This window comes from Podarcis melisellensis (assembly GCF_964234715.1).
Source record: "Podarcis melisellensis genome assembly, chromosome: 14".
Classification (NCBI taxonomy): Eukaryota; Metazoa; Chordata; class Lepidosauria; order Squamata; family Lacertidae; genus Podarcis; species Podarcis melisellensis.
The window spans coordinates 48781609-48799134 of NC_138546.1; the positions used below are offsets into that span (position 1 = coordinate 48781609).

General features: G+C 39.6%; 1 protein-coding gene across 5 annotated transcripts in view; it reads left to right on the forward strand.

The window, feature by feature from the left end:
• The window catches only part of VPS13C (vacuolar protein sorting 13 homolog C), a 105517-nt gene that overhangs the window by 59758 nt on the left and 28233 nt on the right, over positions 1 to 17526 (forward strand). For all 5 annotated transcript variants that reach the window (XM_081887547.1, XM_081887543.1, XM_081887544.1 and 2 more), the window contains 17 exons: positions 1306 to 1450; positions 2104 to 2260; positions 2451 to 2575; positions 3894 to 4063; positions 4537 to 4775; positions 6109 to 6338; positions 6823 to 6915; positions 8609 to 8974; positions 9206 to 9295; positions 10152 to 10307; positions 11136 to 11400; positions 12011 to 12171; positions 12499 to 12620; positions 12736 to 13030; positions 14096 to 14485; positions 15536 to 15640; positions 16301 to 16465. In XM_081887547.1, coding sequence (XP_081743673.1) covers positions 1306 to 1450; positions 2104 to 2260; positions 2451 to 2575; positions 3894 to 4063; positions 4537 to 4775; positions 6109 to 6338; positions 6823 to 6915; positions 8609 to 8974; positions 9206 to 9295; positions 10152 to 10307; positions 11136 to 11400; positions 12011 to 12171; positions 12499 to 12620; positions 12736 to 13030; positions 14096 to 14485; positions 15536 to 15640; positions 16301 to 16465 — 3274 coding nt within the window. The remainder of the gene's footprint in view (positions 1 to 1305; positions 1451 to 2103; positions 2261 to 2450; positions 2576 to 3893; positions 4064 to 4536; positions 4776 to 6108; positions 6339 to 6822; positions 6916 to 8608; positions 8975 to 9205; positions 9296 to 10151; positions 10308 to 11135; positions 11401 to 12010; positions 12172 to 12498; positions 12621 to 12735; positions 13031 to 14095; positions 14486 to 15535; positions 15641 to 16300; positions 16466 to 17526) is intronic.

The window sequence follows — 17526 nt, forward strand, 5'->3', positions numbered from 1 at the left end:
CCCTACCTAAAGAAGGTTGCAGCTCAAGGTGACTGAAGAGCAGTGTTTGCTCACTCTGACAAGGGGATGGGTCAGAAGCGAAGATTGCTACATTTAGGGTTTTAAAGATAAAAAGTAACCCTTTAAATTGGGCCTGAAAATAGATTGGAGGCCATCGAAGATGACAAATCACTCGCATAATGTGATTATATTTATCTATCTTCCTTAATAATCTGACCATCGTTCTGGACCAATTGTAGTATCCACAGTTTTCAAGTACAGCCCCAAGTGTAATGCATTGCAATAATACAATAATACAATTACTAGAGCATGGATAACATGCCACAAGGCTATCTTTGTCCAGATAGGGTCATAGTTGATAGATCAGTCAAACTGATAAAAGGCACTCTTTACCACCAAGGATATCTGAGCCATAGTGCTAGATCTAAGAGCACCTCCACACTGCAAGCCTGTCCATACAGGAGGAGGGCAACCCAACCCAAAGCAGGTTGAGCATCACCCAACTGGTCAGACAAACCACCCTCCAACTTGGAAGTAATTAACTGTGGTGGTTAATTGGACTGTGGTTTTGCTGAAATCTTCCTGGTGTGACTTTAACATGAGAGATAGAGAGAGAGAAATTTGATTTAAGTGTGCGTGATATTTGATGCAAGTGATACGACTTGTTTCATATACCTGTAGGTGCATGGTTTCTCCGTAACGTAAAGCTGGCACAGTTGCACATTAACAGACCTTGAAGAGGAAACAGATGTTCCACTGTGGAGATATATTCCCATCAAGAGTTGGGAACATGTGGCCTTCCAGATACTATTAGACTCCAACTTCCATTAGTCTCTTCTAATGGTCAAGGATGAAGGAGTGTTGTATTCCAGTAGACTCTGGAGCACTACATGTTCCCCACCCATTCTGGCTTCTGCATTTGAAGTGTTGTTTCAGGGCTGGGGAAATACTGCCTGAGTTAAACTTGGATAATTGCTGCTAGTATATGGTACTACACTTGATGGGGCGAAGGCTTCATTCAGTATAATGGAATCTTCATTTCTAATAATTGTAAAATTGGAAGGGAATCCAACTGTCATCTAGTCCAAACCCCTGCAATGCAGGAATCACAACTAAAGAAACCCTGACAGATGGCCAGGTGGTTCTTGTTCTTGACTAGAAACAGTCACAGGACAAGGGCTGCTTTTAGCACACAAGGTGATAGTTCATAGAGCTGACCAAATAATCCATGTGTTCTGTTTCAGCAATGGATGGAGAGACTGCAGATATCTTGTGTGCCCTAACGTTTCAACCTTTGTTTTGTAGGACCACAATAGGCAGTGGTTCTCAGCCAGATATTGAAATTTTGCAGCCAGTAAATCTGTTGCTGTCAGTCCAGAGGAATTTAGCAGCAGCTTGGTACCTACAGATCCCAGGGATTACAGTTAAAGGAGACTTGAAGCCAATGCAGGTAAGGCCATGGGAAGTCTTGATAATTCCATGTTCTAGATGGAGATAAACCTATTGCAAATATTTTGAGATAATAATTATAACTCGGGGCTTAATAGTTATTGACCTAATCACTTGCTGCTTTTGCCATGACGAGTTTACTGAGCCCATTAATTTGTTCTGGTAGCTAGGTTTATCTCTACTTAACAGTGAAGGTTATTTGACATAATACTGTTTGCTAAACATAGAAGTATTCCTGACTGTTCTTTGACATGTTTTTGCATGGGCAAATATTTACAATATGAAGTAGGTGACAACTGATTCAACCAAACAGAATTTTCATGGTTGCTGGGATTCCAGGATTTTCTACTGGATATTATATTTTTTACTGGTTTTTACTTTCATAACATTGTTCATGTGACTAACATTACGGAGAGCAAGGACTGCTTGCATTTTTTATTATAATAGGCTGTGGGGGCACTATGCATGAGTAAAGTCCCCCAATTCTGTTACCTGACAGTTGGAGAGTGTAATGCTCAACTTCAAGAAACTACAGTGCAATCCTGAGTCCAAGACAGGTGTTGATTGAAAATGGGAGTTGCAAGGTATTTTTTAAATACAAAACTTTTAAAAAGTGGCTTTATTGAGGGGGAAAATGGTTTAATTTATTTACAGATCTCTCTCAGCCAAGATGATTTGACCCTGCTCATGAAAATTTTGCTGGAAAATCTTGGAGAAGCTGCTGCGCCAAGCAGGGTTATACAGTCAACATTACCAGAAGCTCAGATGCTCAAACAAAGCAAAAGCCCGACTGATGCTGATCTCCATGAAGGTGATAAGTTGAGCTAAGTTGATTATAGTAATTACGATAAGATACTGTATTTGGTCTTAAGCAAGGTATTTTGTTTATGGGATCAAAGAAGAGTTGGCAGCTAATTTTTAAATCTTAGCACAGTTGATGTGCATTGATCTCCAAAATGCTGCAGATTCAAGTGTTACTTTTTATCTCTAAAATGTTTCAGGTAGTCTCATCACTTCGGGAGAAGGAGTTCTTCATGAAACACAGCCTAAGGAGAGTGTGACCCTAAAGTTTGAATTCAATTTTGAATCGCTTTCCATTATTCTCTACAATTCTGATGCTGAGCAGGTTTGTTTCACCTCAACATGAAAAATATTTTCCTTTGGAGTAAATATGAATTAAGATAATGTTGGATAAAATCATACTGTTTAAAGAAAAAGAGCATTATAAGTTAACATATTGTCTACCATAATTAATGAGCTTGGTGTTAAATACAATCTCATGTTTTGATGCCTCTTACTTCCCTTCCCACAGTGTCCTCCTCCTTCCTCTCTGCCCACTTTCCCTTCCATTTTGTCTCCTCTTTGCTGTCAGTTCTGCTCCTCTCCAGCTCCATTCCCTGCCCAGCTTCACAGATTGTTCTCCTCTCTTCCTCATTGTCTTTTAATTTCACTCATTTGTCAGCCCCTTTCCTTTGCTGCATTTCTGCTCTCAATGACACTTCTTGCTCCAGTCTCCTCCATCCTCTGCCTCTGTAGGCTCATCCAGACTTCCTTTTGTGCCGTGTTTCTAGGCACAGGTTCAGACTTTAAATCTCTGTGTCCAAGTGGTTCTTTTTTGGCTCTGCTGCTTTTCCTGGGAATACCCACATTTTGCTGCTAAATTGGAGCAAATGGCAATTGAGGTTTCTGCGGATTGCAGTTTGTCCCGATTCAGCTGTAAAACATGAGTTTTCCCGGGGAAAGCACCACAACAAAGAACAAAACTGCTCAAACACTGAGCTTTAAAGTGAAGATCTATGCCTGGAAAGTGCAGCGCAAAAGGAAGTCTAGACGAGCCCTTGGACTGTTTCTTTACCTCCCCATAACATCATTCTTCACTTTGAGTCCTTCTCCCAGCACTCTCAGCTAAGATCTTGCATAATGGCTTTACAAAGTCTGCCACAGAAACCCTGGTTCTGACCCCTCTTTTTCATCACATCATACCTGGGTGAAGCAGGCATATGTTGTATGCATACACAATTTGTTAGCCTTTGGGGGTAGGGGGGAAGTTGGCCTTTTGTGTCTCCCCCCCCCCCCACCATTTTTGTACTTCTGCAAGCCTCTGGGCTCCACCAAGCCTGATGATACTTCTCTTGTGAGCAGGTGGTGGTGTTTTGGCTACACTACTCATCCTGAATATCAGCAGTAGAGGGAATGATATCCCTAGCACACTGAATCTAGTTTGCCTATCTCATTTTAGTGTCCTCCATTTGTGGCAAGCTTTGAAATATTAAAATCTTCATATAGATTTTTTTCTCCTTTGCGAACATTTAAATTATTAAAGCATTAATAACAATTGTGTCCTCATGTGCTTCTGTCCTCAAGTAGATTGTAAAAGTATGCACTTTCAGTCTTCTAGGTTCTGCATATAATTCTTTTACCTTGGTTATTTATATGTATTGTAGAAATCTCAGCTTTCACTTCACGATAACAGCTTGTGTCTTGGAGAACTCAGACTGCATCTTATGACATCATCAGGACAGATATTTTCAAATGGTTCTATGGATATTAATACTAAGTTGAAAACATGTACATTGGATGATCTCAGAGAAGGGATTCAGAAAGCAACCTCAAGGTTAGACCCTGATGTCATTATTAATATTTCTAGAGCTCCTGTAGTAAGAAACTTGGTCTTGCACATGAAATAAAGTGCAAACTCTGCTTTAGGCTTTATAGCTTATTTAAGAGTCACGATGCAAGGGAAGGGAAGTGGTAGCTGAGTTCTCTCTGGGAATGTTGGTGGGTGGGTGGAGAAAGAAAACTCCCTTTAGTGTTCCTTTTGGCTAATGACTGGGCTAGGTGGCCCTGGGTGAACAAAGAAAGCTGTATTCAAACTAGGAAAATGCTGAAAACTGACAATTGGCTTCAGTTACAATGCAGTCACGTTCTAAGTAGCATCATCTTTTGTTGCAATTGTATGAAAAATACTATTATTGGTTGAATTCATACCCTGCCCTTCCTCCCAAGGAAGGCTACTAAACTACAAATCCTTTCAGGAAAGCAGTTCTTCAGCTTGTTTTCTGGCTTTATTATTTGTTTATTTTTCAGAATGATAGATAAGAAAGATGGCACAGATGATAGTGTCATGATTGACCTCAACTACAAGCAAGATAAAAACGGGAGTGAAATCATATCTGTCTTGGACAAACTGTATTTGTGTGCCAGTGTGGAGTTTCTATTGACGGTAGCAGATTTCTTCGTTAAATCAATGCCAACAGCGTCGATGGAAGGATCTACCCAGATTCAGTTAAAATATACCACTCATGGCAAACCTAAACCAGATAAAGGTCAGCAAAAGAACTCTCTCAGTTGACACAGTTCCACATCTGAAACAATAAAACCAAAACAATGAATACTCGTGCATAGTTGAGCATGCTTAAGCCCACTGATGTCAGTTAAAATTTTAAACAGGGTGTGAATGTGTATTAAGGCAGTAAAAGCTAATCTGAAATATTGGCACTTTTCAACAATGTTTCTGGGCAACTAAACAGTTTGTGTGACAGGGTTCTTTTCAGTGGGCTATAGTGGAGAGGAATAGCTTTGTCCGGGCAGTCTTCTGCTCCCACAGCTTCTGTATCCTACCCAATATGGAGCGGGTGACGCTGTGGTCTAAACCGCTGAGACTCTTGGACTTGCTGACTGGAAGGTCAGTGGTTTGCATCCATGCAGCGGGGTGAGCTTCTGTTGCTTTGTCCCGGCTCCTGCCAACCTAGCAGCTTGAAAGCATACCAATGTGAGTAGCTAAATAGATACCACTGTGGCGGGAAGGGAAACGGTGTTTCCATGTGTTCTTGTTTACATCATGGTGTCCTGTTGCCCCAGAAGTGGTTTAGTCCTACTGGCCACATGACCTGGAAAGCTGTCTGTGGACAAACGCCAGCTCCCTTGGCCTGAAGTGAGATGAGCACCACACCCCATAGTCAAGTTTGACTGGACTTAACTGTCCAGGGGTCCTTTACCTTTGCCTTTTATCCACCCATTATATTTAGTTTAAATTTAGAGAAGTATATTCCTATCTTTCTGAAGCAAGCAAGCAAAAAAGAGTTCCTTGTCAACTGTGTCCCTGTTCACCACCAAATGTCATTTGGTCTTAGGTATCTTTTATGAGCACTGCAGTGAACAAACCATTTATTTTGTTTTCCATTGTTTGGAGATAACATTTTTTTTCTTTGGGTAGTGAATCAGTGCTTGGTTTAGTTCAACCTAACCAAAATAATCAGACAACTTTTTGAAAAGTAGATGGGTGAATCATGCAAGTATTTCTATTATGCTTTCCTGCATCGGTATACCTATATAAGTGGATCCCCTATCAACAGAAAATGCATATGTCACATACAGCAGAAACACTAGACTTTTCTATTATGAAATCAGAGAAAATGACTTGTCCGGATGTTTAAATTGTGAAGTAAAATTTGAAACAGTTATTAGTAGCAAGGAGCACAATATTGCCAACAGTACAGTCACATTTATGCATCCTGGATGCAACTACTAGGGCAAATTTTCTGAAGTACGCTATTGTAAAAATTGTATTTCATGGTGGTGCCGTGGAGGTATATTTTTCATTCTGTTGTGGTGACTGGCTGCTAAATCAAGACTGAACTAAATTTTAAACTTTTCTAGATGGATCACCGCAGCCCAACATGACAGTATTGACACGGATCATAGAACCAGAAATTGTGTTTGTGGCCAACTTAACAAAGGCTGATGCTCCTGCCTTAGTAGCTTCATTCCAATGTGATTTCAGTTTGTCAACTAGCCCTCTTCATCAGTGTATGAATGCTCAAGTGCATGACTTGAAAGTGCTGGCCTGCCCTTTCCTCCGAAAGAAAGAAGAGAAGAATATTACAACAGTAAGTTCTGTAGTTTATCTTTTATAGCTGGAGAGAATAACTCCTTTCACTCACAAGCCGTGTAGCACTTCTGAGACACTGCATTTCTGCAACTGGCTGGTTCTGGAATGAAAAAGGTGGTTCTACACAATTGAATATAGTGCTGTATTATCTGGGAATAACCTTCTGGATGGCTGAGACCTTTACATATGGTTTTCCTGGCATTTAGTTCCATTCAGTAAACATGCTTGCTCCTTATTGCTCCCTGTTCATCACAGTTGTGCTTATACTAATGCATTGTCGCTTTATTACCCAGTTCCTATTCTCCTTGTGGGAGAGTATACTTTTTAGTTACTGATTTCCTCTCAGTACTCCCTCCCCCTTATTGCAAAATAGGATACTTCAGCAAAGCATTACTATTTATCTTAATTAGAATTAAATCAAATAACTTTCATGCTGCTGTAAGTTTGAGGGCATTTCTAACAGTATGCTTGTATTCTCTAAGATTGTACAACCTTGCTGTCTGACTATGGAAGCTGTGATGCGTACTTCAGAAATGCAGAGTGTGACAGTGATAGTAGAAGAATTTATTGTAAAGGTTAGTAAATGGTATTATAATGACAATTTCCAGAAAGGCCTATCACTGGTTTAAAATACATGTCACCTTATAGAGTGCTGTTTTGTGGTGACTCTGTAGTGTGCCTTTTCCTGATGCCACCCTTGCACTTTACAACACCCTTCCCTCAGTAATATGGGATGGTCCCTTTATTATTTGTTTTAGATGCCAGCTTTTCCACTGAACTCGGTTACTGAACTTAGACCATATATTTTTCTATTCTGATCCTCTATTTTATCTGTTACTGTAATTATTATTGTTGTTGTTGTTGTTGTTGTTGTATGCTGAGTTCTGGCAGTTCCCTTGCTGCAAGAAGCCAAGTTACAGGGAACCAGGCAGAGGGCCTTCTCGGTGGTGGCACCCGCCCTGTGGAACGCCCTCCCACCAGATGTCAAAGAGAAAAACAACAACCAGACTTTTAGAAGGCATCTGAAGGCAGCCCTGTTTAGGGAAGCTTTTAATGTTTATTTGACTATTGTATTTTCATATTCTGTTAGAAGCCGCCGCCCAGAGCGGCTGGGGAAACCCAGCCAGATGGGCGGGGTATAAATAATAAATTATTATTATTATTATTATTATTATTATTATTATTATTATTATTATTATTATTATTAATTATATTGCACCATTTAGATTTTTTTTTTAATAAAAATTTAAATGGGTTAAAATGCTCTAAAATAAATACATTCACCAAGTGGTTCATCCTCAGGGGGCCCAAATGAAAGAGGAACACCTCACCCAGAGTTGTTCTCTCTCCCCTGACTCTACTCCTATGTTTGGAGGAAAGATCTTTCTCATTGTGGGACATGGGCAACAATGCTGAGACCAGCTGCCAGGGGCCCTCGCAGGACAGCATGAGTGTGCATCTTTATAGTCCATTCCTAAATATGTGCTTCTACCTAGACCAGCAGCTTGCCCCACAATTTTCCACAGGAACAACTGGAAAAATGCATTATTACTAGAATACAATAAGCCTTAATGGGCTATTTAGCCAAGGCGTCAGGATGGAAGTACAAAGCACAAAAGTAAAAGAATGCAACAGGGCTTATTCCACCACCTCCTTGGAGTCCCCCCCCCACAAGAAAACCAAAAAGACAAAAAGAAGAAAAGCAAAAATGCCAAATGTAGACCAGAACAGCAACACTTTTAAAATTTCAGACTCCTCATCTGGTTAATGCTGCTAAGAGAGCATTGTACAGTGTACACCAAGAGACTCTTTCTCTTGTCAGTCATTTTCACCACCACCAGAGACTGTGCCTGTGGTGCCTGTTCTTGTTCAGGAAACTAACCCTGGAATAGAGCAGGATAGGGAAGAAGGGCAGCAGAGTTCAGTGGCTATAAAAGCGAGGACACCCTTTGGACTTCTTAAGGAGCTGGGTCCTCTGCCATGAATGAAGACTAAAGACTGGCAAGAGAGGAGGTGCCTGCAAAGTAAATTGTAAGTTTCCTGCATGGACTAAACTTGAGAAGTGAGAAACCCACTGTGTGCCTCACATATTTTGCCAGAGAAGGCCCCTTTAGGGGAAATGGCCAGTGTTCCATTTAAAAGTCATTTCCTTGCACAAGGTAGATGTTTTACTGAACACCACTGTGGTGCCATAAAACACACATTGTTACATGTTGTGCATATAAAACACTGAAACTTGTTAATTCAGCTTTTTTTCCCCTTTTAAAGATTTCACCAATAATTCTCAATACTGTAATTACAATCATGGCTGCCATGAAATCAAACCTGAAGGATGAAGGATCTGGTGAGACTGCTTGCAATATGGTGGACCTCTGGGGTATCAAGTCTGTTGACCAGTGTAACTACTGGTTTCTTGGTGTTGACATGGCCACAGAAGCAACCGAAACATTCAGTGCTAACGAGCAGTGTGTGAAGAAGGAGAACCTGGTTGTTGAGGTGAAAGCTGTTCAGATCACTCTGGAGTGTGGTTTGGGGCATTCCACTGTTCCCTTACTGTTAGCAGAATCAACATTTTCAGGATCAGTGAAAAACTGGTCTTCTCTCATGGCGGCCACAGCTGACATGACACTGGAGGTATGTAAATATAAGAAGTGATTGATGCTTTATATTTGAGGCATGGTCTGCCGTTGCTGGGTCTAATGATAATTTGAGTTACACCTGTAAATTATTTTTAGGTACTTGTTCCATGTGCATGTAGAATTTTGTTTCTTAAGTTTTTATTATGCTCAACCTAGGTGTACTAGATTGAAATGAAGCCTAATGTTAAATAATATTAGCTCTTATGTTCTCAATATTGTATCGCAGGTTCACTATTACAATGAAACAAATGCAGTTTGGGAACCGCTTATTGAGCGAGTTGATAATGAAAGACGTCAATGGGACTTAAAGTTAGAAGTAAGCAACCTTTTATAAATACAGATATATAAATATAAACACCATTAATTAATGAAAAGTCAAACTGTTATTCCTGTCTGGATATTACATTTTTTTTTGCCAGCTGAAAAGCAAAGTGTATTTTGCCATGAATTTTAGGCAACCTTCCTCCAACCTTCCTCCTGTTTTGGACTACAACTCCCATCAGTCCCTGATAGGTTGGTGGAAGGCTTCATTTAAGGATGCTAGCAGTTGCTTATCCTGGACTTGGTTTTGTAGTGGCATAGTCTCATTCTGTCTTTGCTTCAAATTCTAATCAGCCACACAACCCAACAGGCTTTCAGGGCTGCTTACAGCATAAATGGCAGTAACACACACCAAAAGATAATTAAAATCTTACATTGCACAATTTATTAAACTATCATATTTCAAGTTAAAAAAATATTTAGTTCAACTTTCTCTGATTATTCAAATTCTCTGTTGAATATATACCTTCTGTACTCCATGTTTAGATTCTGAAACATGGACTGTTTATAAGCAGCTGTTAAATTAGAAGTTTCTAAAAATTAATTTGAAATTTAATTCCATGTTTGCCAAGTCTTCCTGTTCCTTACATGTATGAAGTTAATGTTAATCGTCATTTGCGTTCATTAAATTCACCATTTAATCTTCTAAGTTATACATACTTAAAAGCTGTCAATATCTTTGTGGAATACTTGTATTGTTGTATATTTCCATTGACGAAACAGAAAGATAATTCTTGGTCTAAAGCAAAATTGCAAACCTAAATGTTAGCATAATTTAAAATTGTGCCTCCGCAGTTCAATTTCCAAAGTTTCAAATAGGCAATAATTTAATAATGCTGCATTTATTTTAGATGAAGACTAACCCCTTACAAGATAAAAGTTTGTTGCCAGGAGATGACTTCATAGTTCTACCAGAACCTCAAAGTGTCATCAATATATCTTCAAAGGATACCATGAATGTAACAATATCCAAATGCTGTCTTACTGTCTTTAGCAATCTAGCTAAGGTAATTTCATATGCATTGTGGTGAGGTTATTTGTAATCAAGCCCTTTCAAGTGGTAATTTGATTAACTTAAGGGAGAAGATAATTATTGATTACATATTATGAGGTGGCATTTTTCTCTTTCTGTTTCAGTTTAGCTGCTGACTGTTTAAGGGAGCAATGTTTTCTTTTATACTGAACATGCTGCAAATTGATGTCATGGGGGGGGGGAAGGTGGAAGAGAAAGGTGTTGATTCAGATCCTTGGTTAATCCTGTCAAGGAGAGCTATTTCCCTTTATCAACATAACAGGGAAAACAATATTTTTTTAAGGAGCTCCTGAAAAACATATTTTTTGCCCAGGCCTTTCCTGGATTTCTTTTGCTCTATTTTACTGCTTATAACTTCTTTTGCTATATTTTGCTGTTCATATTTTTAATGATATGTATAATTATTTATACTATGCTGCTTTTATGTTTTATTGTATTTTAAAGTTAAAAGGTCTAGAAAATATTTAAATAAATGAAATAATATAGAATAGTTGGGGAAGAAAAGCATTAAAGGTTACAGGCAGGAAGAAATGCTTTGATAGTAGGATGCTGCTTCCTTGATGCTCTGGGTCGCTTCCTGCCTTCATCAAATTCAGTCTACGAGCGCTTGAGCTCCCTTAAAACTTCTCAGTCTAGTTCTGTGTTACCATTACCCCATCTTTTTCAGCTTATTTCTTTCTTATACCTCATTTTCATTCTTCTGCTGTTAATGGTCAACTTTAATCTCTGATAGCTTTGAATATTGAGTAGCCCAAGAACATTTATAGTCCATGTATACTTTAAAATGTTTGCTTCATCTTAGGGATTTTCAGAAGGAACTGCCTCTACGTATGACTATTCATTAAAAGACAAGGCTCCCTTTACTGTGAGAAATGCTCTGGGTCTTCCCCTCAAAGTTCATACATGCAGAAATCTCCAGGTTGTTGGATTAGCTACAAAAGAAGATATTCATGATATAGCAGTTGATCAGAACTTGGAATTTGAATACTCTACAGTGGAGACCCCACACAGAGGAAAGTTATCTGCAATGTATCGCCAGGAAAGTTCTCTATTCACTTTGAGCATTGGTAAGATGTAAAGAATGCTGCGTGTGTTTAGGAGGGTTAATCGGGGAGGGAGGGGGACCAGGCAAACAACTCTGGTAGGGAGTAAGTTACTCAAGACTAAGTATATGAACTGTTCACTATTCTAGAAATGCCTGTGCTTAAGTTAGAATCAATTCTGAGTAAGAATAGTTGTAATGAGCAATGTTAGATTGATTAACAAGTTAAGTGTTTCCCATGCATTCAGAAAAAGCACAAGATGCACCCCTCCTTTTACTGGACTACTTCAGAAGTACAAGCAATTAGATGTTTTTGCACATAACAGCCATAAAACAAAACAAATTCCCTCTGCTGCTAGAAAAGAAGCAACTCAGGTTCCCCCTCAGTCTTCTGCATTCCTCCTGGAAAACTTTGCTTTCCAAAGGAAGGAGATATTTGACTGTGTTTTCTGATATCATCGTTGTATGAAGAGATACAATCACAGGAAGAGTAGATTGACACTTGCTGATCCTTTTTAAACTGAATATGCCATGCAACTTGTAAGTCTTCGGGACTGAGATATTACTTCTTGTATATATTTAAATAAAAGGGGTAGGTTTTTTATTTTGTTGTTGCTTTGTTGTTGTAAAAACAGGACCTGAAGGATACACAGAGGTGGCAAATATTCCCATAGCAAAACCAGGAAGAAGACTTCACAATGTAAGAAATCCTCAGAGTGATCACTCGGATTCTGTTGTAGTGCAGATAGATGCAGCAGAAGGAAATAAAGTTGTTACCATACGCTCTCCGCTTCAGGTAAATGATCATGTTGTATGTTAAAAGCATGATTATTGTGTTCTAAAATGCTTTGTTAAATTACTCTGGTTGATTTGAAGGCTGCTTTAGATTTGGGTGGGCGGAAAAGATGCCCCAAAGAAATATAAATGGCAGATCGCTGCATTTAATTGCAAGGCTAAACTTGGGTCAAAGTTTGGGTAGAGTATTGTCAAATAGTATCTTAGCTGCTAGGAGGGGTACATCAACATGGTTTGCTGGCTCCTTTATTGTTTACAATGCTATAAAATGCTGCTTACCACTTTTTTATACATACTGGTAAAATATGCTGCTGTGTTTTAATTTCAGATTAAGAACCACTTCTCTGTCCCATTTACAATTTACAAATTTGTTAAGAATGTTAAACTGTTGGAGCCTATAGGTGTGTCTAAGCCTGAAGAGGAATTCCATGTTCCATTAGATTCATATAGGTATTTTTTTCATTTGTTTCAGATTTCTTAAGCAGTTTTACTTTTTAAATAAAGAACCCCAAAATTTAACAAGGACTTGATTTCTCCCTCCTTCCCTTCTTGTGCTTGAGCTTAGATGTCAGCTATTTGTTCAGCCAGCTGGGATCTTAGATGGTCAGTATAATCCTTCCACAACCTACATATCTTGGAGAGAAGAGCTTCATAGGAGCAACGAAGTCAAGTGTATGCTACAGTGTCCATCAACTGAAGTCAATTTTCTGCCTCTGATAGTGAATACTGCTGCTGTGCCTGATGAGTTAAACTTCATTGCATCCCATGGGGAGAACTGGGATCCAGCCTACATTATTCATCTCTATCCAACACTCACTTTGCGGAATCTTCTGCCCTACTCTTTACGATATCTGCTTGAGGTATAGCATCTCAGGACTGGATATAACATAACTTGAAAATGTTACAGATAGGTAGCCGTGTTGGTCTGCCATAGTCAAAACAAAAAAAATTCCTTCCAGTAGCACCTTAAAGACCAACTAAGTTAGTTCTTGGTATGAGCTTTCGTGTGCATGCACACTTCTTCAGATACCAAGTGTGCATGCACACTTCTTCAGATACCAAGAAGTATATTCTTCAGATATACTTCTTCAGATATCTGAAGAAGTGTGCATGCACACGAAAGCTCATACCAAGAACTAACTTAGTTGGTCTTTAAGGTGCTACTGGAAGGATTTTTTTTTGTTATAACTTGAAAATGCCAGGGATGATTTGATCCTTCATAGAGTTGCTTCCTTCTTCTGTAACATATTTTAAGTTTGGTATGCCTTGAAAATCCTTGCTCATAAATCTTAATTCCAATTGCCTGTTGTAATTTTAAAACCACTTTTCATTAAGTGTGTCTTTGTCTGTGAGATGAACAGCCTTATGATTTTTGCATATGGTTGGATCATTGCAGTTCTGAAGACTTGGAGGTATAACTGGCTCATTTTCTTAAAAATTCCCAATTTTGCTACTGCTTCTTCTTGCAGGACCTGGGTGGGTGAACAGAAGGAGGAAGAAGGTTACTGCACGACTTGCAACTATGTCATAGACCAGTGTTTGCCCACCTGCTGCCCTCCAGATGTATTGGACTACAACTTCTGCTAGTGCCAGCCATCACAGCTGTGCCAGTAGAAGCAAATGAGAATTGTCCAAAACAGCTGGAGGGCACCAGATTGGGGAAGGTTGTCATAGACTCCTGGGGTCTTACGCTGAGATGATTAGAATACTGTGTGTTTATTGCAATATTCCTAAAGCTGTTTCTTTTCTACATCATTTTCAGTTGTGTTAAAAATGGGTTGTGGCTTAAGATGTCCTTGTGCCAGTTTTCTGATCGATATTGCTTATATTTCTTTCTTTATAATAAGAAAGATGTGCAGATGTCCTTGAGTGTTGATACTCTATTTTCCAAAAAATATTCTATAATTTTTGCTGGTTACTTTTAGGGAACAGCAGAGGCCCATGAACTGCCAGAAGGGAGCACTGCTGATGTTCTTCATTCGAGAATCAGTGGTGAAATCATGGAACTAGTCCTGATAAAATATCAAGGTAAAAACTGGAACGGACACTTTCGACTCAGTGACTCGCTGCCAGAGTTCTTTCCTGTGTGCTTCACATCAAATTCTGCAGACACGACAACAGTTGATATATACATTCACATTAGGAAAGTTGGCAGCCGGATGGTTCTGTCTGTGTACAGTCCTTACTGGATCATCAATAAAACCTCTCGTGTTCTACAGTACCGTGCTGAAGATGTGCATGTAAAACACCCAGCGGATTTTAGGGACATTATCTTGTTCTCCTTCAAGAAAAGGAACATTTTCAGCAAAAATAAGGTATGATGCCAAGTTCACATATACTGGCCTTTAAGGGGTAGGCTTCTTAACTAGGGTGCTGGCTTTCCTGGCTATTGCAAGAGTTGCTGCTACAAGAGGAAATGGAGCCAAGGGGGTGAAGAGGGGTGCTTAGCAAGAGCTGGTAAATTCTATTACCCGCAGCAGCTGGTTGCAGGTTGCTATCATGGCAGGAGCCGGGGTGAGTGCCCAGGAGAAATGGGCTCCAGCAGCACACCCTGAAAGTGGCCCTCAGTATCAACAGTGCCAAGGAAAGTGAGACTGTTGAGGAGCTGCATATGCTACTGGAGTAGATGCAGAGCCTAGCATTAGATGGCAGCAGTGAGGAGGCGGCATCTGAGGTCCTGCCATGGGGCCATTGCCTACTGTTGGGCGATGACCCCTGGGACAGCTTCACCCAGGTGGTGAGGGCCTGCAACCCAGACACGCTCTGTGGCCTGATTTGGAGGAATTATGGGCTGGGCACGTGAAAGTGACTGGGCTTAAAGGGGGCATTTGGAGGAATGAGGGGAGGGAGGAAGGTTAATCTAGGACAGGCAAGAGTGATCATCTGTGTGGTACCCAATCTGGGACTGCTGGAAGGGAGTGGGAATGAGGGGACTTCTTCAAGGGGTGGAGTGGGGGCAAGAGAATTGGTAATGGGGCACATATATGAAGGAAGTGGGTAGCCCCCTATGCATTAGAGGGAGAGAGAGAGTGCTGCTTGAATTGGAAGGGTAGCGAGGATTAAAAGGGGTTATTTGAAGGGAGAAGGTGAAAGTTGTCTCTGTGTGATACCTGTATGAAGCAAGGTTCTGAGTAATCTAGAAGGGGGATGGGATATGTACGTGTTACAGCTGAGAGGGAAGATTGGGGCAAATGGGGACAAGGAAGCCAGAAATGAAAGGCTTTCCAAGTGAGTTGTCTCTGCACATGAAGCATGTTTGTTTTCCTGTGATCCCTGGCCATTAAATCATCACAAAGCCTGTGAAGCAGATGAGTGTCCTCTGATTTTGGCATCTAATATGTTTTTTTCCTCTCCTCCTGATGTAGATCCAGTTAAGCATCTCCACCAGCACGTGGTCTAATAGTTTCTCTCTGGATACAGTAGGAAGTTACGGATGTGTAAAGTGCCCAGCTAACCTTATGGATTTTCTGGTAATATCTGGGTTCTGTACTTATACTAATTACTGTTCATGCCAGATGCATAGAACAAAATCCATCTTGAATTTCAATAATAATTTAGGGTGCACGAGGCCATCTTTCTGATACTTCTCTTGCTCTCCTTGGTGTCCTTTGTGCACAGACTATGATGCCTGTCCAAAAGCAGAGAGTGATGTTACATCTTTGAAAGGAAGTTGACGGGGATTAAAAGACCACCCAAACCAAGCCTTTATAGACCATGTGGCAGTAGAAGACCACGACAAGAGTGAACTTTCCTACTCTTGGCTGGTTTATATTACTTAAGTGCTAGGAAATGCAGGCAAAAGCCATCACATTCTGATCTTTATAATTTCAGTTTACACATCCACAGTGTGCTTGTGAGGAACAAAGGAGTGTTTCTATGTGTGTGTGCTGTAAGTGAGCTAGAGAGGTATTCCTTGCAGTTAAACTCTTGAGCCCTTGAGCACCATCACCAGATTGTTCTCAAACCCAAATGGCCAACTAGATGGCTTCTTCACTTTTTAGATAAGTAATCTACATTTGTCCCTTGCCTCTCATTTAAACCTGGAGAGCTGAGCAGTCAGGGAAGGGAAAAGGTTTTTTAAACACTGTATGGTGCCTATATTAGTATTTTTAATAATATCATTTTTGCAGGTTGGCGTCAGCATTAAAATGAGCAGTTTCAATCTCACTCGGATAGTTACTTTGACTCCATTCTACACCATAGCAAACAAAACATCTTTCGAGTTGGAAGTGGGAGAAGTGGGAGCTGATGGTTCACTTCCTACTAATAAATGGAGTTATTTCTCATCTTCAGAGGTAATTTAGAAAGCAATGCTTCTCACTTTCACATCACTGAAAATTTCTGAAGCACATTTTGTTTTTATTTGATCTGAAGGCTAGAACCTCTAGACCTAAAAGGAGTCTTGCTGGGACCATAAGAAAATGGCAACAGATAAATGAGCAATAGATCCTACCTACCAGGATTTCACTCTTCTGTTCAGGAATAATTTTAACTCTTTGATATAATAAGGTGAACAATTCCTGTCAGTGACATTCTTAATACTGTGCTGTAACATGAAACTATCATCATCTATTTATGTGGCAAACTGTGTTCAAAACTCCCGTTGCATTTTGTGACATGAAATTTCATTAGCACGGGCTGCTTCTGATCTCTGGGTGCAGTACTGTGTCTAAGATATCAGATTAAAACTGCAGAGTAGAAGGAAAGGAGGACCTTTTTCTTCTTCCACACTTACAGCTACTCTGAAGACCGGAGAAGAGACTTAAGAATATTAGGGGGGTAATGGAGGCACATTTGAAAAACATTGGAGAAACAACAATTGTGAATTAATTGGTCTAAATAAGAGATTGTGATATTTAACCATGATGAAGATGAAAAGGAAATTTTTGAAGGAAAAAGATAAAATTAAGAAATGTAATAAAGTACTTGGGAATAAATACAACAAGAACTTTAGAAAATTTAGAACAAAAGAATCTTAACAAATTAAAGAGGGAGATTAAGGAAAAGCTTGAGGAATATAAGAAAATTAAGCTTTCTTGATTTGGAAGAATAGCAATAATTAAAATGAAGTTTTTGTCTAGAATTTTTTTATCATTATTTAGAATCTTACCAGTTAAGATATCAGAGACAGATAAAGGGTTGGTAAAGTACGATTAATAAATTTTGTAATGGAGATAAGAAACCTAGAATTAAGAAAAGATGATGGTGTAAACCCCAGAAAACAGGTGGATTGGGCCTCTCCAACATATATTATATAGCCAATCAATTAAGATGTATCGTAGATGGGATAACAGAACAAGGAGAGTTAGAATGGTTAGAGAATGGTACACAGGAAATGAAGGAGAGTTTGTGAATA